The 20843-nt window shown below is 49.7% G+C and overlaps 5 protein-coding genes across 5 annotated transcripts; 2 read left to right on the top strand and 3 right to left on the bottom strand.

Annotated features, from left to right (window-relative positions):
• Positions 1 to 323: 323 nt before the first annotated feature.
• On the bottom strand, positions 324 to 3067 carry BU24DRAFT_31790 (pali-domain-containing protein). Its single transcript, XM_033522898.1, has 3 exons — positions 2622 to 3067; positions 1249 to 2521; positions 324 to 1194 (listed from the first exon to the last, which is right to left on the bottom strand). Exons 1-3 carry the CDS (start codon positions 2806 to 2808, stop codon positions 492 to 494), a joined length of 2163 nt encoding a protein of 720 aa, XP_033390231.1. The 5' UTR covers positions 2809 to 3067; the 3' UTR covers positions 324 to 491.
• Positions 3068 to 6128: 3061 nt separating this feature from the next.
• On the bottom strand, positions 6129 to 7291 carry BU24DRAFT_457815 (ribosomal protein S4e; the record flags this gene model as incomplete). The annotated part of the gene is made up of 5 exons (XM_033531571.1): positions 6129 to 6240; positions 6298 to 6537; positions 6678 to 7041; positions 7100 to 7158; positions 7278 to 7291. The coding sequence occupies 5 exons, from the start codon at positions 7289 to 7291 to the stop codon at positions 6129 to 6131; spliced, it is 789 nt and encodes a 262-aa protein (XP_033390232.1).
• A 661-nt stretch (positions 7292 to 7952) lies between these two features.
• BU24DRAFT_32056 (D-lactate dehydrogenase mitochondrial precursor) lies at positions 7953 to 10478 on the bottom strand. The gene is made up of 10 exons (XM_033522921.1): positions 9997 to 10478; positions 9742 to 9934; positions 9577 to 9685; positions 9420 to 9516; positions 9324 to 9358; positions 9167 to 9268; positions 8814 to 9101; positions 8726 to 8747; positions 8460 to 8667; positions 7953 to 8410 (listed from the first exon to the last, which is right to left on the bottom strand). Exons 1-10 carry the CDS (start codon positions 10270 to 10272, stop codon positions 8082 to 8084), a joined length of 1659 nt encoding a protein of 552 aa, XP_033390233.1. The 5' UTR covers positions 10273 to 10478; the 3' UTR covers positions 7953 to 8081.
• A 1701-nt stretch (positions 10479 to 12179) lies between these two features.
• Positions 12180 to 15921, top strand: BU24DRAFT_488223 (uncharacterized protein). The gene is made up of 6 exons (XM_033533529.1): positions 12180 to 12339; positions 12489 to 12639; positions 12710 to 12810; positions 12896 to 13519; positions 13572 to 13724; positions 13796 to 15921. Exons 1-6 carry the CDS (start codon positions 12265 to 12267, stop codon positions 15881 to 15883), a joined length of 3192 nt encoding a protein of 1063 aa, XP_033390234.1. The 5' UTR covers positions 12180 to 12264; the 3' UTR covers positions 15884 to 15921.
• Positions 15922 to 17041: 1120 nt separating this feature from the next.
• BU24DRAFT_334856 (RdRP-domain-containing protein) lies at positions 17042 to 20647 on the top strand (the record flags this gene model as incomplete). The annotated part of the gene is made up of 1 exon (XM_033523062.1): positions 17042 to 20647. A coding segment is annotated over one exon (3606 nt), but the record flags the coding sequence as incomplete, so codon positions are not given.
• Between the last annotated feature and the right edge of the window lie 196 nt (positions 20648 to 20843).

Consider the following 20843-nt stretch of genomic DNA (forward strand, 5'->3'; position numbering starts at 1 on the left):
CCAACCGTCCCAAAGAGAAAGGGAAATGCAGATAGCCACACCGTTGGAGGCCAGCTGCTGACTAGAAATTAAATACATCGAATGCAAAATGCAAAATCGAAGAATTGTCCGCTCCCTATCATTACGGATCCCAAGGATCCAATGAGAAAGTAGCATCAGAGAAGGTTGCCGTTGTGAAAACGGACAATGGAAAACCCAACTGAATGGGGAATTGAAGTGTAACCGCAAAGTCGAAAGCCCTCGTGTCCGCACAGGGTAACTTTTGTACAAGATGGTATGCAAATCGTGAAAGCCGTGGCTTGAAAGTGACAAGATCCAAAAGGTAGACCGGGCCAAGGTACTGCTCGGTATCGACCAGGTAATGAAGCGAAGTGAAAAACGGTCTTCCGAAACAGAGAAGGTGGTGTATGCAAGTGAAAAAGGTAGTCGATGACTTTTCGGTTTTCCCAGAATGGTCGCTAGCTGCGTATCGATTGATCCAAGAGAATCTACTAGATAGCATTGGCTCCAGGGTATCTGCCCTGGTTACCAATACTGCCTCCGGGAATCATGCCTGGACCCATGGGACCTCCACGGCCGCCTCGGCCACCCCTCCCTCGACCTCTACCTCGTCCGAATTCGGCTCCGGGTACAGCGAAGTCTGGGTTTGCTGCATTTGCCTCAAGGATAACATCTTCCTGTCTCATGGGCCTTCGACCGTAAGGTCCGTATTGCCCAGGTGGTGGGGGTCCGCCCATACCAGGTGGCGGTGGGCGCCAGTTAGGGTTAACCCCGCGCTGGGACACAGATGTGAAATGCGATGCTTCCGACGCGGCAGGGGAACGAGATCCGTCCTGCATATCCTCGTAAGATGGATTACGGGCCAGATTCGGATCGCTGATGTTGAGGTTTTGGGGAGGTGGGGTTCTACCCTGGTTCGGATTGTAGGGAGTGTAAGGGCCAGGCATTAATGATGAAGGTAAGGCTGGAGGTGCGGCATTAGTTTCTGCGAACTTGGGATCTACATCTTCGTAGTAATCAGAGCTCCTGTTGGGATTCGAGGTCGGTCCTGCAACGTTGGACAATTGTGCTGGTAATTCTACTGGTGAATCCATGATAGGCGAAAGTCCCCGACTATTGCTGCTGCTAGTTGTAGGCAAGGTCTGATTGGACCCATTGTTCCAAGCAGTCCGAGCTGGCACGTATTGTTGCTCGCTGGAATATGTTAGCGCTATAAATTAACATACCAAAATTGGTAAGTAAGCTCACTCTTGCGAATAGTCGCTCGTTGGGCTCATTGGACTTGGGCCCTTCGAACGGAGTTGTGGTGGTGGCGACGTTGATTGGCCTGGGAAACCACCTTGCTGCAATGCCAACATGCCTTGAACATCACCATCGCTCTCTCTAAGGCCATAATTTTGATGCTGCTCTTGGTTCGGCATTGGATTGACAGGTGGTGTGCCAGTGCGAGAATCCATCTCGATCGCCTGGCCAATGGGCATGGGCGGTTGCATACCTCCAGATGGAGAAGGACCTCGCTGGCCATATGGTGATTGCTGACGGGGCGGGGCACCTTGTGCATACATATCATTGGAATATCCAGGAGGTGGTGGTCCTCGACCTGGACCTGGATACATGCCTCCTCTTCCATTGCCATTCCAACCTGGTGGTGGTGGCCCTCGCATGCCACCTCGTGGCCCATAACCGCCACGAGGTCCGTATCCGCCCCTCGGCGGATAGCCTCCTCTGCCACGGCCGTACGAGCCTCCTCGGTTCGGTGGTGGTCCCGGACGTTGATTCTGCATCATGTAGGCATCATCCGGACCGGGGCCGATTGGGTTTCCATATTGGTCGATAGGTTGGCGACCCCGTCCCGAGGGTCCACGAGTAGGCATCATCCTCTCGGATGGGTCTCTTCCATTACTGCTGACGGTCTTGAGAGAAGGATTACGGGTATTGAGCGGTATCATATCGTCCGAAGCGGGCTGTTTCTGGAGTTCAAAGGTCGCGAATTCGGGGAGCTTGTCCCTTCCTGAGGTCATTGTGTCGCCAGACAATGGGGGTGGAGACTCTGCTTTCGGGAGCATGTCACCGGTATCGATGGCGCCTGCGGGTGGTGCTGCCCGGTTGGCATAATAGTTCTGCCCGTTCATCTCGGCATTTTCTGCAATCCGCCTCTTCCTGGCCTTACGGCTAACGAGAGTCCTCCTCATAGCGCACGTCACAATACCGCTTGCAACGATGATGATGGTGGCCGCCAGAACAATCCATCCTCCCCATGACAAGTGCGGAACGAAGAGTAAGATGTCGACGAGGAATGCGAGGAGGGAAACCAGGAGAGTTGGAAAGGTGAGGATGAGCAGCGCCAGTAGGTAACGGGGGGAATGCGCGGGGGAATGAAAGTGTGCTGCGACAGCGAGGGAGAAGCAGACGAGGGTCATGAAGGCGGCAATAGGGTGCACGATGAGAATAGAGGAGAGGGCATGTCGAGTCGCTGAAGGGAGCGAGAACTCCGAATCGGAGATCTGAATGTTCAAGTCATCTAGAATTGAGGGTTGGGTTAGTTGGTTCCGGTCTGGTGAGAAATGATGGTCGATAGGGACGAGATGGGAACTTTGAGAACACCATGTTCGCCCACTCACCAGTATTGTATCCGACCAAGGGCCCATCACACTTTTCCTTGTCGCAGTATCCGAGGACGCCGAAATTGACATCTCCAACCTTTGCGATGGGGATCGCGCGGATGATCGGTGTTGAAAGAGTGGACAGCAGAAGCAAAACAAAGGCGGCAAAGAAGAGGATGGATAAGGGGGTGGCCGGACGAAGCATAATGGCGAAGGAGTGTGGAGGGAGTCTGCGCGAAGAGCCGGCTCGCGAGACCGGTCTTCAAGACTCTGGATGAGGAGGAGGTTATAGAAAGGTTGAAGACGGAGGACGGACAACGAGCGACGAGCGACGAGCGACGAGCGACGACGAGGCGTAAGTGAGAGTTTGAGAATGGCGCTGGCGCTGACACTCGCAACGGCGCTTGGGGGTGGGTGTCACGGTGTGTGCACAGTGGGAGTGGTGGAGAGGTGGTAGCGCAAGCGGTCGGTGGTGAAACTGAGCGAAAACGGGGCCTTCACGCGCGGCGCGACAGGAGAGCGAGCGAGGGATCAGCAGGGCCAGGCAATGCTTGCAAGTGGCATGGGGGCAGCGACCGGGGTGGAATTGACGGTTTTGGATTGTTCTTTTGATTGTTTGCAGGTGAGGTGAAAGAGAGAGAGAGAGATGTCAATGTATGTTAGCTGAGAGGAAGAGAGGGCGACGGTCAGTACCCATATCAAGCAGCAGTTGGATGATGGGCACTACTGCTTGACTAGATATCGACTATTGAGGCAAGTAACAGGTTTGGCTTGTTGTTGGCTTGCGGGGAAGTGGTAGGCGAAGCAAATCGAGAACAAGGCGGGCAGTAGTGTATATACAAGACCGAAAAGTAGATAGTTCGTTCGCGGACAAATTAGAGGCAAAGAGGGAAACACAAGACAAACAATGCATTCATCGAGAACTGGGAGGCAGTACCTAGAAAGAGGATGAGGATGATGGATGATGGATGATGGATCAAGAGCATGAAGGTGATGGATTGTCGGGGGATGAATGAGGTTACTCGCGCTGATACGAATGCTGGTTGATGAGGGGGGGGACGGAGCTAAGCCGTGATGACACTAGTGCTTCCAGAACCATGACAGCCAGCCAATCATGTCGTCTCATTCCTCTTCCCCCCGTTAGTGGCTCTTTACCCTACAGCCACAAACGTTGGACTTTACCAGAGATAGAAACTCATCTCCCTCTGAACGAGATACAATAATATCGTATTACTTATAATATCTCATCGCCTTCGCCTTAAGATAACACTCAACTAACTGCAAGTAATACCGAACGGTTCGTATCAAAGAACGTATCGATTCAAGGAACTGCAAGTCACTACAAGAACTCGCACTCGCACTCGCACTTATCAACCTTAGCGACCTCGGACTATCACTCAATAAGAGACTAACCTCCAACACACCATTTAGCAACGGTATGGCATGACATCGCCTGTCATCAACAAATAATTAACAGAAGCAACACTTAGATTATTAGCATGCACATATTAACAGGTCAATCTTCCATCTAGAAATCCGCCCCTTGCCTCCATCGCAATCGTAGCAATTGGCCCATCTCTCAGGTCTCTTTTCCCCTTTCCGGTCGCATTTGCATGCATTGTGAACCCCCCTCCCTTCCTTCTCCCCCGCGCCCCGTGTGTCTCTGTGTCCCACGGCTGCTGCGAACTGGTACCACCTTGTTCCCACGCCGTGCCTGTCTCTCAACGTCGTCTAGAGACGTTCTATTTCTTCTCTTCCGCGCCACGCCTCGCCTCCTGTCTGACTATCCATCACACTGTCTAGACTCTAGAGTCAGTCAGTCATGGAAGCGCAACGGAGCGCCAGGCGGGTAGGTGACGAAAGAAAGACACGCGTCGCATGGCCTGGCCTCCTCATCCTCCGCTATGTCGCACCGCCCGGGCGATACACTACTGTGACCTTAAAATGATCAATCAACTACAACACCGCTAGTTACCTTTCGCATCGTTTGGTTTATCTGTTTTACCTATTTAATAGCATTGCCCTACACATCTACCTACGCAGTACTCCGTATAAGAAAAACAAACACACACACACACACACCAAGATCGTCAATTACAGTCCGTGCTATCAGAAAATCATCCTCCCCACCGTGTGGGCGCAAGTTCGTACTGCGTACCCGCGTATACAATATTCGTACACGCGTAAACACCCTGTGTGCGCCATGCGGACCCCAGCCAGCCAACAAAATTTCGAAGAAAGATAGATAGCACATCGCCTTTCTATTCTTGACGGAGGTGTTTATGTATGTTAGGATTATACTTGAAGGAAATCATTAGGACATTGTTTCTGTGTGTGCTGTTGTAGTAATCGTCGCTGTAGCATTCATTCGTCGTGGTGTGGGTATACCCTGCAACGACGTTTGTGTCGTTTTTGTGGGATTTTGATAGGGGTCAATGTGAGATGATGTAGGTATTTCCACCCCGTAGTTTATTGTTTACATACACAGTATACCTAGACATAGCGGATACTTTGATAGGGATTGAAGAATGTTGATTTGGTTTACCATATCATGCGTACAGAAGACAACGGGCGCATATCGCGGTCACTGGCACGCTTGGGGAGACGACCGGTGGGAGATTAGTAGGTACTGGGTCGATGAGACTGATGAGGGGACAAGAGTTACAAGCCGTCTCATTGAGTCTTGTCTAGTTATCTTGTCTTGTTTTGTCTTGTCTTGTCTGCCAGATGCCCTGGGTAGGATGAGTCCGAGAGCTTGCAACGGAAACTGCTTTCACCGGCTCGAAGAGAGAGAGGGAAGGGGAAGGCAAATCAGTCCATTCGAGCACACAAAAATATACGCACGGGGATATTATGTGATGCGTGTAGGTATTTTGAGGCTGGCAGGCTCGTCTTGAGACAAGAGGTACATCGTGCAAAACTTCAAAGGGGAGAATTAATCAAATTAAGCAATCACAACACAGATCGTGGAATGGTCACTTCGCGAAGGAAAAAAAGACCCACCGCCGCTATCGGTAGCATAATCTAGCAGAAATAGATAACCTAGGCAGATAGATTCACGGTTTCTGGCCCTGTGAAACAGGATCGATGTGAGAATGCTCCGTAGTCTACCTACACAGGTTGCTGGCCCCCACAAGTGTATCAGGAAACGGTTGATCGACGACGCCCCCCGACGCACGCACACCACGCAAATGCGGCCGCACGCGCGCCTGACGCTTGAGGGAGACCCACTCAAGTAGCAGCACTGTTTTATTTTATTGTCAACAAAGGTCCTTAGAAGCTTGGGTCATGAAATTCATTTGCTTTGGAAAAGATTCTCTTTTGGTATTCGTTTGATATGCAGAATGCCCCAGGCCCCTTTCAAGCTAACTTGCTTGCTTGCTTCCCCACAAGTGCACCAACGCCTGGTTTTAGAGAGACAGAGAGATTCGCGTCTTGTTATAGAAAGAGACTGCGACCCTCGACATCTACATGCATCACACATATATCCCGTATTTTTGGTTTCCTTCGCTATAAGCCAGGCGCTTAGTTGCCGGCGAGAGCGAAAGCGCGACGGCGGTCACGCTCCTCAGCGATGGTGAGCTTGACACCCTTGCCCTTGGGGAGGCTGATCCATGGCTTCTCCTGGCCAATGATGCTGTGTATATCGTTAGCAGATGACTCCAGGAAACGGCTAAGCGCAGTATCGACTTACAAGATGTTGCTCTCACGGGTGGAGAACTCGTTGTCAACGGCGTCCTTGACGTGGACGATGTTGAAACCTCCGTCGTGGCGCTCACGGTGAGTGATGACACCGACACGACCCATGTTACGTCCACCAGTGACCATGGCGATGACACCAGTGTCGAACTTGATGAAGTCAACGATCTTGCCAGTGGCAAGGTCAATCTTGACAGTGTCGTTGACCTTGACGGCGGGGTCGGGGTAGCGGATGCTGGAATATGTTTAGTATGAAATTTCTTTCAGATCAGAATTCTGCCAGCCGCAAGGCAAGTCTGATGCCGGATGCACGAGTTTCACCTCATGCATCCTGCCCAAACTGTGCCCAACGGCTGATCGAGGCAACAAACTTACGTTCGTGCGTCGTGCGTAACACAGTAGGGGATGGCGCCCTTGCCAACCTGAACTCGCTTGACCTTGCCCAACTTGAATTGAGCCTCCTCAGCGGTTATCCTGTGAACGGTGTAACGGCCCTTGGTGTCGTAGATGAGACGGAAGTTCTCGCCGGTCTTCTCGATGGAGATGACATCCATGAAACCAGTGGGGAAGGTGACATCGGTGCGGACCTTGTTGTCGACCTTGACGAGGCGCTGCATGAGGATGGCGTTGACCTCACGTCCGTTGAGAGCATACTTTAGGCGGTTGCGGAGGAAGATGATCAAGGGAAGGGAGTCACGGAGCTTGTGAGGACCCGGGGAAGCCTTGGGGGCATAGGCACCTGAATTTTGTTAATGCTGTCCTTTTGCCAGATCCAATGCTTGGGAAGATTTGCATACCAGACAACTTGTCAAGGAGCCAGTGCGAGGGCGCACTGAGGCGCTTTTGATGCTTCTTTCTATTTTCGAGGTCAGCTCGAATTCGACGATATCGACGATATTCCTTCTGGAGTCGGCAGGATCAAATCGCTGATCCAGCGCTATCGAAACCTGTCGCAATAGATGGAGAGTGACTTACGGTCCACGGCCCATTTTGACGTTATTGACAAAGGATTGGGGTTGAGAAGAGTTCCTGTGTGGTTAGTTGGAAGGTCGCGACGAAGTGGTGAATTTCGATAATTCGCAAGTGTGGGCATTACTAAGTGTCTTGGCATCGCTAAGCCTGTCTGGGGATAGTTCTACAAAACTTCAGCGAAGTCCAGCAACCGATGCAGGCGCACTTCGAGAACGCCAGTCCAATTGACAGTAATACATAGAAGAGGAAAGTATAATTGGTTCTTCTGAGTTCATTGCATTTATCGCACAAATGATTTACATGACTTTCTCTTTTTCTGAAGGCTGGTTGTTACATTTCTCAGTCGCGAGCCATCCCCACCAATCGATGGACTCGCTTCCTCTCCAATAAGAACTGGCACGTTGACACAACTCCGACAGGCCCGTTGGTTACACAGCTCATGCTTTCGACAGGACAATTGGATGCGTAGATATAGTACTTTTTTTAACGCAGGGTAATCTAGACAACGCATCTTTCGTAGCTTGCAGCTGTCGTGCTTGCACTCTTTCATAGATGATCACCAAGATATCAGTATATTATGTCATCAAGTTTCATACTTTGCGCAAACAAAATGAATTATAGAACTAGAAGTTTTTGGTAGAAAAAAATTGCCGAAGCAAACAAGAGACTACTGATATCTAAACAAATGGCCAACATTTTTGCCGTGCATAATGAAAAAGACCACCGTATGCAAAATGCTATTTTGATGCTCCCGAAATGGAGCCATTGCAACGATTGGTATCCAGACGCAAAATATAGACAGACAGATCATGTTGGTATGTCCATTATCTTCCCTGGATTCATCAACCAATATGGATCCAGTGCTTGTTTGATGCTCTTCATGACGTTGATCGTGTCGATGCCGAGCTCTTTCATGAGAGAATCCTTTTTGCCGAGTCCAATGCCGTGCTCTCCAGTGCAAGTGCCTTCCATCTCTAATGCACGATCAACCATATCCTTGATGCACTTTTCAACGGCTGCTCGTTCTTTCGGGTCTTTGCTGTTGTACATGATGCTTTCGTGGAAATTGCCGTCACCAATGTGGCCAAGAATACTGGCAAAGAGGCCGAGATCGTCCATTTCCTTCTTGGAAATCTCTAATCAAGTTGTTAGAAGAAGTTATTGCATCGATAAATTGTAGCTTACCAATGATGTCAGGCAATCGAGACAATGGCACTGCGACATCTGTCGACCAGACTTCATCACCCTCCCTGCGCAGTGCAAGCATGCTCCAAAGTGACTCTTTCCGAGCTGACCATAGAGTCTTTTGCTCTTCTGCATCGACCGCAAACTCGAAATCGCCGCTTTTGTGTGCTTTTGCAATGGCTTTGACTAGCTTGACGTTCTCCTGTACCTGTCATGCGGTCAGTTCCGAATCAGGTAATTGAACAACACTCAAGGGTTCAGCTCACCCCGGCCTTAGTGCCAGAAAACCTGCCAACGGGTATTAGCATCTGTATCTATCCAGAATCTATATTTAACAAGGTGTGTAAAACTCACTTGAAGAACATGGTTGGAGCCTCGTTCCATTTCTTAGCGGTAGTGCCAGCCCTATTGATCACTGACATTTGAACCTCATCCATGATCTCCATCGCAGCCACGGGTATCCCTGCTCGCATTACCGTAGATGCAGCAGCCGCCGCATCGCGAATGGTAGGGAAAGTAACAACGGCGACACTTGTGTCCTGGGGTATCACGGTGAGTTTGAGGGTAATCTCCGTCACTAACCCTAATGTACCCTCCGAGCCAACAAATAAATTCGTCAGGTTGTATCCGGCAGAGGATTTACTGGGTAGGTATTAGAGACTATGGAACCTTTTGAGCAGAATATCTGGTAGTCGAACGTCACGTACCGAGGTCGACGTCGGGTTTTGATGATGGTTCCGTCAGCGAGGACGACAGTTAGATTGATAACCCAATCTTTCATCGTACCATATCGCACAGCATTGGTGCCACTGTAATTCTGTTAGGACCCTGCCAAATCATCATTATTGAAACAACAACACTTGCCTGCAGCTGGTCCCAACCATTCCGCCGATTCTAGCCTATTGCGCAATGAGCGTATGATCCGGAATACCTTTCTAGGATATCCGAAGATACACTTACAGACGGACCAGGGTCAACGGGGAAAAACAATCCAGATCCCTTGATCTGCTCGTTGAGACTCATCCAAGGAACAGATGGTTGGACTACAACATCCATGCTAAAATGAGCACGTCAGTCCACCTAGCTCAACAATCCCAAGATCGTGGGTGTCGCTTACTCTTCCTCATGCAGGGATAGGATTTGGTCCATGAAAGAGAAGTCGATACTCATACCTCCGTATGGTGCAGAGAAGTTGGCCTCAAGACTCGAACCCCCGGAGTAGGGTACTATCGGGTTTGTTAGTATATTGTCGTTCATGCTTTTCATCAAGATCTGGCCGTACTCATTGGAATCTTGTACCTATGACAGACTTGGGCGATTTTGGAGACTTCCTCAGTAGACTTAGGATAAGCCACAGCCACAGGTAGTTGATCGATATTGATCGATGACCATTCTGAATATCCATGCAAAAGAAGGTCCTCGTCGTCGGTGCTGATTGAATCCTCTCCGAGCGCATATCGCAACTCGCCGACCGCCTATCCAATTGGTTAGAAATGTTATATCTCTCAAAAGTCGCAACGGTTTGTTAAGGGCATGCCTTTTCCATATCTGCTTTGGACGCATAGCGTGGTCCTGAGTAATTCATCCATGGCATATGAAATCGAGGATGCTGAGCATCTGTGGCGCCGTAATAGTATGTCGTCGTACCTGTCAATGCCGAGAAGAGGAGCACTTTGCCGGAAGTCCAGAAAGGCCTTTGGAGGTTCCTTGGACCAAGAGCATGCTCGGCTCCGCTTGTCTGCGTCCGGCGGGCACCCCGCTTCAACAAAGGCGAAGCAAGCTGCCTCAATCGCGCTGCTGGAAATCGAAACATGACGCCGAACTAACGGTAGGCAGGGGCACAAGAAGATTGACTGAAGACTGTCGGGAAATTACAGGGAGAATAGGCTCTATATGCGCCCACGAAAGCCATTAGTCTTGCCGTGGGTCGTCGGATCGAGGGAGGGGGTGTTGGTGAGGAGTATCTACGAGTAACAGAACAAGAGCAGGCCCCGCTCCCACGCTTTTGTAGTAATTAGGTATAAGAAGTTAGATAGCATAAAATGGGATGCATCGGAGAGCGGACGAGTTATTTGTGTCTAAACGCAGTTGGCGCGTCTTCCACCCCCATGGCATCGCTTGCAATCACCGGCCAACGCAGTGGCAGAGCCACGACAAAGCTTCCCAACTGCCCGTCCGCTCAACATCAGCTGGCCACTGACGTTGCAGCGGGCTGACTATGGTCGGATGAGTGATTCCTCCTCCTCCAGAGGAAAGAAAAAAACTCTTTCGGCTCGTGCATCAAGTTGCAAGGAAAAGGGCTGCATGATCAGCTGCAGGGGCCCCTCGAAGAAGCAAAAGCAATTGCGGGGAAGACAAGCCATGGCAAACCTGATGGATGCACCGGAAACGCTGAGGCGAGATGCTGGTCACGATGCTAAGCTCCTTATGTGGTTTCTAGACCTGGGTCGCGTGACAACTTTAAAGGGGGCGTCGTGCAAGACTGCAACACTCGCAGATGGTGTTCCGCTGCTATGGTGTTGGATATGGCTCTTGACAAGCACAATGTGGATGCGTGTCTGCTTCGACAGGCAGCCTGAGTCTGCCCACTCCCTCGGAGGAGGAAAGCGGCGCACCTGGGCAAGCCGCCATCTGCCAGGGCAAGACAATGACCTGGAATACCGTTGAATACCTCATGCGTAAGGCTCTTTGTGGCTCCTCTGTCAAACTGCGCTCAGGCAGATTGGCTGTGCAATGTGTACCGTACCTGAAAGGTTGAAGATCTCACAACCGACCCCTGTAGTGACATTAAAAAACAATGCAACATACCTACAAACATGACACCACAACACCATTGCCTTCCAATTTCTGCAAAGTGACCACGGATAGCGGTGAGCAATAGACAGAGCTTCGTAAGAATCAATTGGATCGCCAGTGATACACATTACCCTCTCAAAACTACGTGAGCATGGCCTATGCAGAACGCACAGTGTGCTGGAATGTCGCCCAGGCGTTGAGAGTGGGGGACGGCTGGGTCATCCCACACTTGACTGAATACATGCATGTCCAACAGACGCCTCCATCGCCACTGCACGCCATCACTTGCCGTCGCGAGCAGTGCCACCAAAACGAGCATGGGTTGCTGGAGACGGTTCCGGATGAAAATGCCGCATTCTCTTCCGGGGGAGAGCAGACTGTACGAGTAATAAGAGGTCGAACATACGTCGTATCCATCTTGGCTCTATGCTCCATCCGACGTGGACGCGGAGTAATTGTGAGCGAGGCGAACGAGCATTGGCATATTGCATAGGACCGATGAATCCATGTAACCAAAGACCATTGAATTAGACTTTGCCAGAACAGCTGCCAAAAGCAAATAAGCTTATTTTGCATCTCCACCAATCGATTTGCCTCGAATTTATCACCATTCCGCACGTGGATGCCACCACGCGGACTGCCAGTAGCAGGGGGAAGCTGACGTCAATGTTTCTTGCAGCTCATGATCGGTGAATCCCATTCGACGACCAGGTACATTACTTTATACATCGTATCGGTGGAAGTGATGGGTTAATTAATGAACCTTGGGTGAGATTAGGTACGAGTATGTACTCCGTAGATGGATCAGCTCTGTATTTGAGTTGTGCTGTAATCCCAATTGGGGAATCGTTGGTTGCCGGGGAAGCGGGCTCGGAAAAACAATCGGCAGCATCGCACTCAGTGACTATACGCGTAGAGAGACTACACCAACATCAATAGTTGCTTACAGACTGCTATACCACGACTACCGGTGTAGATAAGTCGCACAACCTCCACATTCATCGACGAAATGTCTGGCTCCATGGACGACCTTTCACGGGAGCTGACACGCATCATTTCGTGTCCATACCCGGCGTCTTTGACAGTGAGTCGCCTTACTCTGTAACCTAATGGTCACCACGCGCTATTGTCCAAGACGTCGCACAACGGAGAACAGCAAATGATGCACCTCTTATGCACCCCAGAATTAAGTTTCACAACTACGTGGTGCCCTCTTTGACTCGAATATCGTAGAAACTTGCCGAAATTGCTCTGCACAGCTCGGACCAGACCATCCAAAAAGCAATACTGGATTTGCCCTCCTGCAAGATTTCCAGGCTAGTTTCTATCGTAGCAGCAGCTTTGCCGCTATGGCCTTACACTCTATCTCTATTACATTCGCTATGTACGTGACGACCTAACTACGCATATCTGCCCACTTCGCCACCCCCGTTCCGCTAATCAAGAGTTGACAGGTCGCTCGGCTGACTTTAGCAACGAGCTGCTTCGACAAAACCCTGGACTTCCTGATGCACTCCTGGCCAAGGCGAATGTCGTGCATGAGGAATTCGGCGAGGTAAGGCAGAGTACATAGACGTTTGCATCAGGGGCACCTGATGTTAACTCACATTGCATGCTGCAAGTGCTCACATCGAGTCTAGCATAATGAAGTCTGCATTTGCCTGCTGTCCAGAGCACTTCCAGAAAATGTCCCTCTGCCCTTGAGTGCCCATTCTTTCTTCTTACGCATGTTCGAGAAGGCGACCCAGAATCCCACTGTCGAATCTCTTAGACCGGTCTATCGTATGCTCAATGGCGCCTGTAGTAATCTGCTTGACTTACTTTCACCGGAATTGCGACATGGATTCGATAGGGAGCTTTGTCAAATTCTATCGTCAAACTCAACGGGTCAAAATTCGATGTTACTCCTGTGGTGTTTTGGAATAGTGATTGCCGCAGAACGCCCTTGCTCTGCTGAGCAAGTCACCGATCAGTATGGCCAGTGGAGAACTGCGTCGGGCCGCAAGCTTTTCGGATCGAAAAGCGGACTCTACAAAACCTTAAACTTGACCTATTTGAGTGTAATCTGGGCAGTCAAAGGTGACGTAGGTGTCTCACATCTTGAAGCTGTGGAAGGTATTCGAATCGCGATTCGTGCCATGCAATTTGTCGATCAAGAGACACGTCAATCCTGGCCTTCTTCAAGTGCTTTGGCAAGAAACATTTTTCCAAAGCTTCCTGCAAAGCTAGTAGGCAAAGATCTAAACGTTGCCATCCAACTTGAGGTCTGTTTGTGTCACCCTTTCGATTGTAATCGTTTCTAAACTCGCAGTGCAGGCTTTGACCTTTTTTGCTATGATCGCTGGTGACAAAAATCTCCTTGAAGAGGTTGTAGCTCAATTTGAGACATGTCTTTTAAACGTTTCAATGGTGCGAGTTGGCACTACCACCACTCCTGAAATTCTATCACTTGCATTACCACAATTCGCGGTCAGTACTTCCTTTTGATGCTCCGTACCCAAGAGCCTACGGTTGCGAGGACACTATTTAATTTCTTATAGTCAACATTATCCGAGTCAACTATGTGTGGCTTCATAACGAATGTCCTACGTGCTGGTAGCACACCTGATTCGCTTGCCAATCTGACATTTTATACTGCATTGATACCGTCCTTAAGTTCCATTTTGTCCTCATCGCCCGTGCTGAGAGCAAAAATGGCTAAAGCGCTCTCATTTCATGAGGTACAGGAAAGCCTTCGCACGTTTCTCGATTCAATCAAACCGAGCAATCATCAAAACTTTCACGGATTTGGTTGCGAAACCTCCAACAGTCAACTGCGAAAGAAACTTCTCTCGAGCACTATCGCAATGTTGCTAACAACAGCACTTTTGACTGAGCCTGGTGAGCCAACCATTTCGCATCAGTTGGCCATTGAACTTCTCAACAAACAGCAAAAGCTCGCTGGACCCTTACAGCATTGTTCTCACGTATGGACTGTCGCGCAACCCGCGATATCGTTGTTTGAGCAAGAATGCACTCCAAGCAATTCGCATCAACAAGATTGGAAAGAGCGTCTCAAGTCGGAAATGGGAATGCAGACTGCGTATCAGCACGAATCGGTCGTTCGGTGCGTAGCTCAGATCTGCCAGAATCTCGAAGATCGCTGCGAGAATGTAGAGGAGCCACTGCGTGTAGAGAAGGATAAAGTCAAAGCCCTCACCTCTGAAAATATTGAGCTCCGAGCGCAGGCCCAATCGTTAGAGACCGACCTGCTCGATCGCCGCCTATGCATTGACGGGCTCGAAGACCACATCGACTCCCTCGAGAATGCAAAGGATGATCTTTCTGCAAAGCTTATGGACCTGAAGATTGAATTTTCCACGGCTGATCGAAAAGCTGATGAGGTTCTCCGTGCTGCGCAAGAAGACTTCAACAACAAGGAGATGCACCTACACTCCACTATCTTGACTCATGAGGAGGCTATCCATGATTACGTTCAACAAATCGGGGCTCGAGATGAGGAGATACGGTGCCTTGATGAAAAGTTGGAATCCAATGCTGAGGAAAAGCTCGGCTGGGAGCAGGTTCAGAGAGATCTACAAGCCACAATAGACAACTACCAACAACAACTAGACACGAAACAGACCGAGAACGAGGATCAGAGGGATGTGATACACCGTCTCACTGATCGCGCAAATGATCTCGATACGCGCCTGCATTCAAGCTTTGAGGAAACGAAGTCTCTCACCCAGCGGCTAGAGAAGCTTGATCATCTTCACCAGCAATTGAAACAATCTTCTGACCAGGCAATGCGGGATTTGTCAACTGAAAATCAAGAGAAGCTGAGTATTACGCAACAGAAGGCAGACAAACTATGTGCCCAGTTGAACCTCGAACTACAAAATGCTCTTCACAACGGACAGCAAACGACGGATCTGTATGAGGAAGCCTACCGAGACCTACAGATATCGCGAAACGCGGTCAAAAACTTGGAGGATAAAATTCAGGATCTATCAGATACCTGTATTGAGAAGGACGAGGAGCTACATGAACTCAGGTCTTTACGAAGCCGTGTGCTTGCATCTATGGGTCTGGCGGCAGAAGTTCCAGCTCCTACTCCCACCAATCACCAATCAAAAGAAGGTTCAAGACACAGCCATAGGCGTCGCAAGTCAGCCCTTCAATCACAAGCCACTCACGAGCGTGCAAGGAATGAGATTGATAAGTCAGGCAATACTGCAACTGCAATGGACGAAATTGCTAATGCGTCCTTCACGTCAAGTGACCTTGGCCCGACACCGAAACGATCTAAACCTCGAACCTCGTTCCAGGTGCCTATAGTGGAACCTTCATCAAGCCTCGACCACGGAGCGAGTTCATCCAAACCTCTCAGGCTGTCACCATCAAAACGTCCGGCTTTGAAACCCATGTCCCCTAATCGTCGACACACCACTGTCGGCTTCACTTTACCAAATAAGGGAAGGAGTAGTAAGATTAGCAGGAGGAGAGGCAGTATGAACTTGGTCGACCAGGCATCATTTGATATAGGAGAGCTCATCAGTGGGACGCCATTCACTGCTGAGAAAGCTGCCAGTCCAATGGGAATGGTTCTGGACGAGGACGAAGATGAAGGCACGACGGAACTGTAATTACTGTCTTTCTGCCTCAGCATCGATGAAGTCATCCTTTTTCCAATGATTCTTGATTGAGCCGTGAAGCGTGAAGTGTGAAAAAATGTCATTTAATACTATTTCGAGCGGTTGTCCCTGCAGTGTTGTTATTCCAGGATCACCTCTTTCAGGCGCGGGCAGCTGCATGCCTAGAGGCAAAAAAGTCCCGACAGTTTTAGCGTCACGGATCCTGTTTGAAAAGCACGGAAGGTATATAATAACAACATTTTACATTTTACGAGTGTATAGTCGGCTTGAAGGTTCATAATGAGCCTTTGTCTTAGAGTACGAATGCATGTGTTGTTAACTCGCTGTACAGTGCCCTTGTAGACACCTTCATGTCGCGCTTTCATAACAAACAAGCAATCACGACAAATTATAATATGGATAGCCACTACTACTCACAATTCACTGCTCTATAACGGGGATCTCACCGCTCTTTGCATTCAACCAACTTCACTTGGGTTTCGCAAGTAAGTTTACTTCACTTCGACTGTCTCGATCCTTCCAACTTCACAACAACGCAAACGCACCTTCCCCTCTAAATATCTCTATCTTCGCTTCTCCACCTAGAAACAGCCTTCCGAGCAGATACTTGGTAACCAAAGCCGATACCACAGAAAGCGCTTGTCGTAGGCAGCTTTCTCTCACTCACTTTTGAGTCTTCGCTCTCTTCAGAGTAGGTACAACATCACTTCATTCTGCCATCCCACCTCCTTAGCAACTAAGATACTTACTTTCTTCGTCAACGGGTAGCAAGCCAATGCTGCCGATATGGTCTACTCACCCTATAGCCCTTCTTGGTTCGAGATATCGCTCTGCGACGACTCATCTCCACAGTCAAATCGCGGCGATGACGGCGAGCAACCGGAAACACGATTCTCATCTCCGTCACTTTCTTCCATGTCTCGACGACTAAGCTCACCTGGAACACCAAGACCTACCATCCGATCAGCTGGCTTCTCTCCTACGGCTCGTGGTGGACGTGGAGGCCGTGCTTATCAGGGAAATTCACGATTTCCAGCCAGTCGTCCATATAGTGAGAGAAACGGGAATTTCAACTCGGCTCAACACCGAGCGAATCGAGATTCTCGTCTTCATTACCAGGTGAACCGTGCCGGGCAAGAGACGGAAGTGGAACAGATAAAGATCAAAGTTCAAGGGATCCCACAAGGCTACTGGACTGAAGATGTATACAATGCACTCATCCGCTACGGTGACATTTCAAGAATTGAGATGGACGGCCCAACAACTGCATTTGTTCTCTTCCAGTATCCCCCGCCTGATTTCTCGAGACGTATCACTAGCAAATCCTTGTCCATTGGTCACAAAACAGTCAGAGTGGAGATAAAGCCACACAACGTTCGAATGGTCCCAAGCCCAGTACACCCAGAAAAGGCACACAGGGAGCTCATCCGTCTCCAATCTAAAATGATCGACTTTGGCCCTAGAATTGGCGAGAGCTCAATGATGGTGATGGAAAGAATCACTACCCACGGGCAGGTCAGCGTTACTTTGGACTTGTATCGCAAGGAGATCCAGATAAAGTTTCCGCTTAGGACGCAGGATGACATACGCTGGCATTTCTTCAAGATGCCCTTTGCGCAGCTTGAAAAGATACACACCCACAAATCGATGAACAGCTCGGATGCAACATTCAGTCTGATTATCCCCTTTGACAAACCTCCACAGTTCTATCGGCAAGCAACCGAAGCAGAACTGCCCAGGACATTCAGTAAAGAGAGGTTCTGGAATGTATGGAGCTCTTGGTACCGGCAAACAGATGCGGTACCTGATCAAGTCAAAGCGCAGATCATGAAGGAGCCTCTAAGGCATTACAGCGACTTCGCAATTATTGACCTTGGGAAGTGGACGACATATCGAATTCCCCTTCCGTCCGCGGTATTGCAAAGCAGTGTATGGTCAAATTTCTGCGGGGCTCTTGCCGATTATGGCATTCCTGTTATAGAGGTGCCAGGTTATACTTTCCAACAAAGATCGCCAGCCCAGATCTGGGGTCTCCTGCCCGATGAAGCTGCCACCAGAGCGCCTGAGCGAATAGCTACATCGGCGTCTGCCTTCGACGAGCTGTCATCTATCAACCACAACTTGAAGTTCGAAGTCCGATATCAACTCGAAGTCTGTTTGACTCATGGATACCTCAAGGAGAACAATGTAACTACCCAATTCATGGAGCAGCTCGTCTCCATGAAACCTAGGGATGCAACCCTTCTGCTGGAGAAGATTGCAGACCGACAGATCATTCACTATAATCCCTCCGACATTTTCAAGATCCCTATCAGGGCCTCAATGGCCAGAAAGGTACCAAGTTATTGTGTTCTCGCCCGTTCTGTCACGATTACTCCAACGACAATGCACGTGAACACTCCAGCAGTTGAGACCTCAAATCGCGTCCTTCGAAAGCATGCTGCCGACGCTGATAGATTCATTCGGGTCAAGTTCACAGACGAGAAGACAGAAGGGCGCCTTTTTGGAAAACACGATGGCACGTTCGATGCACTTTTCGAAAGGGTCACCCGTGCAATGGAGCATGGGATTATCGTCGCAGGACGTCATTACGAGTTCCTCGCCTACGGTAACTCTCAGTTCAGGGAGAACGGTGCTTATTTCTATGCCCCTACACCATCCGCATCAGCGGCCAGCATTCGCAAGTCTATGGGCTATTTCGATGAAATCAAGTCCGTGGCGAAGTATGGCGCTCGACAGGGGCAGTGCTTCTCTACTACGAGGTACATCCATACGATCCAAGGGATCAATGTAGTCGAAATCGACGACGTAGAGAGAAATGGATACACCTTCACTGACGGCGTTGGCAAACTGTCTCCATTTGTTGCCAAAATGGCGGCTCAGGAATTGGGCATACCCAAAGCCTTCGAGGACCCTCCATCACTATATCAATTTCGATTGGCAGGCTGCAAAGGCGTCTTGGCTATAGACCCAGAAATCAGCGGCAGCGCAATTCATATTCGCCCAAGCCAGTACAAATTCAAAGCAGAGAACAAGGGTTTCGAGGTCATTCGCACTTCGGCCTTTGCAACAGCCTGCTTCAATCGTCAATTGATTGTCATCCTTTCTACCTTGGGAGTTCCCAACCATGCGTTTATTCGCAAGCAGCAGAGCATGATGGATGATCTGCAAAAAGCCACTACGGACAAAGCAGTGGCTATTGATCGGCTACAGCGTAACATTGACTTCAACCAGACAACCCTTACTATTGCTGCTATGATCCTTGATGGGTTTATGAAGGACCCATTCGTGATGAGCCTCCTCCACCTGTGGCGAGCCTACAACATCAAGTTCCTCAAGGAGAAAGCAAGGATAGTGGTCGACGAGGGCGCTTTCGTTCTTGGATGTGTAGACGAGACCGCAACACTCAAAGGCCATTTCAACGCCGACCAATGCCGACCTGACGCTACAAGATCAGAAAAGATGGATACCCTGCCAGAGATATTCCTTCAAATTTCTGATCCCACTCGGCCACATCAGTACAAGATTGTCCAGGGGGAATGCATTCTCGCTCGCAATCCTTCTCTACACCCTGGTGATGTTCGTATTGTTCGAGCTGTCGACAAACCAGCTTTACACCACCTGAGAGATGTGGTGGTGCTTCCGCAAACAGGGGATCGCGACATTGCTGGTATGTGCTCAGGGGGAGATCTTGATGGAGATGACTATATCGTCATGTGGGATCCGAAATTCTTACCTACTACCATCAACGAGGAACCAATGGACTTCACACCTGAGAGGCCGCTTGACAAAGATACACCCGTGACGACCAGGGATTTGACTGATTTCTTCGTGACATACATGAAGAACGACAGTCTCGCTCGGATCGCGACTTCACATCTTGCGCAGGCCGACTACAATGCAGAAGGTGTGCGAGACGAGAAGTGCATACAGCTTGCGAAATTGCATTCCCAGGCTGTTGATTACCCAAAGAGTGGGATTCCGGCGATCATGAACCTCGAATTGAGGCCCAAGAGGTGGCCTCACTTTATGGATAATGGACGCTCTGCACGCCCATACTATCACTCCCGAAACATACTTGGAATACTATACGACCAAGTAACACTGGTCGACTTCAAGCCACAGTACGATAACCCATTTGACGAACGGATCTTGAAGGCGTTTCCGTCCTTGGATGAGAAAATTCTACGTGAGGCTCGAGAAGTCAAGACGGAGTACGATTTCTCTCTGAGAAAGCTTATGGCTAAACATGATATTCAAACCGAATTCGAGGCTTGGTCTGTTTTTGTCCTGTCCCACAACCAGGAGGCCCGTGATTACACATTCGCAGAGGAATTCGGTCGTTCGGTTAGTACTCTTAAGAACGAATACCGTGAATTGTGCCGGGAAAAAGCTGGGTCGAAGGACGCCGTCACGGGTCAGTCAAACATGGCTAGATTCGTGGCGGCAATGTATACAGTCACGGCGCGGGAGATGGAAGAAGCTCGCAAAGAGGGCGATGAGAGTGGAATGGTTGGCGGTAGGCAAGAAAGTAAGGATCCTAGCCACATGCCACTGATGAGCTTTCCGTGGCTTTTCCCAGGCCACCTGGGCAAGATCGCGAGTGGTCGTGACAACGATCACTCAGTTCCCGCCATACATGTCGCTCCGACAAAGACTAAGGCTCGGAGGGATATCGACGACACTCTCTCGGAGACGAGTGCCACAGTGGAGACGAAGGAGGGCATCGTCAAGATGGGAGACGATCTCAAGCTATTCGGGGACGACCTCTTGGCTTAGGAGAATACATGCAAGCCATGGTGAGCAGGGAGATTACACCCAAGCCATGAGTTATCAGGGAGAATACACCCCAAGCCATGAGTTATCAGGGAGAATACACCCCATGCCATGAGTTATCAGGGAGAATACACCCCAAGCCATGAGTTATGAGGATCGCAGCATCATGAGCTTG

The sequence above is a fragment of the Aaosphaeria arxii genome, assembly GCF_010015735.1.
Source record: "Aaosphaeria arxii CBS 175.79 unplaced genomic scaffold BU24scaffold_1, whole genome shotgun sequence".
In the NCBI taxonomy this organism is placed as follows: domain Eukaryota; kingdom Fungi; phylum Ascomycota; class Dothideomycetes; order Pleosporales; genus Aaosphaeria; species Aaosphaeria arxii.

Coding starts and splice junctions, on each gene's coding strand:
- BU24DRAFT_31790 (XM_033522898.1), bottom strand. CDS start 2,808: ATGCTTCGTCCGGCCACCCCCTTATCCATCCTCTTCTTTGCCGCCTTT. Junction 2,522..2,621: donor CTTGGTCGGATACAATACTG/GTGAGTGGGCGA, acceptor CCTCAATTCTAG/ATGACTTGAACATTCAGATC. Junction 1,195..1,248: donor ACGAGCGACTATTCGCAAGA/GTGAGCTTACTT, acceptor AACATATTCCAG/CGAGCAACAATACGTGCCAG.
- BU24DRAFT_32056 (XM_033522921.1), bottom strand. CDS start 10,272: ATGTTTCGATTTCCAGCAGCGCGATTGAGGCAGCTTGCTTCGCCTTTG. Junction 9,269..9,323: donor ATGGTTGGGACCAGCTGCAG/GCAAGTGTTGTT, acceptor ACAGAATTACAG/TGGCACCAATGCTGTGCGAT. Junction 8,748..8,813: donor GCTCCAACCATGTTCTTCAA/GTGAGTTTTACA, acceptor ACCCGTTGGCAG/GTTTTCTGGCACTAAGGCCG.
- BU24DRAFT_488223 (XM_033533529.1), top strand. CDS start 12,265: ATGTCTGGCTCCATGGACGACCTTTCACGGGAGCTGACACGCATCATT. Junction 12,340..12,488: donor CATACCCGGCGTCTTTGACA/GTGAGTCGCCTT, acceptor CGAATATCGTAG/AAACTTGCCGAAATTGCTCT. Junction 12,640..12,709: donor ATCTCTATTACATTCGCTAT/GTACGTGACGAC, acceptor AAGAGTTGACAG/GTCGCTCGGCTGACTTTAGC.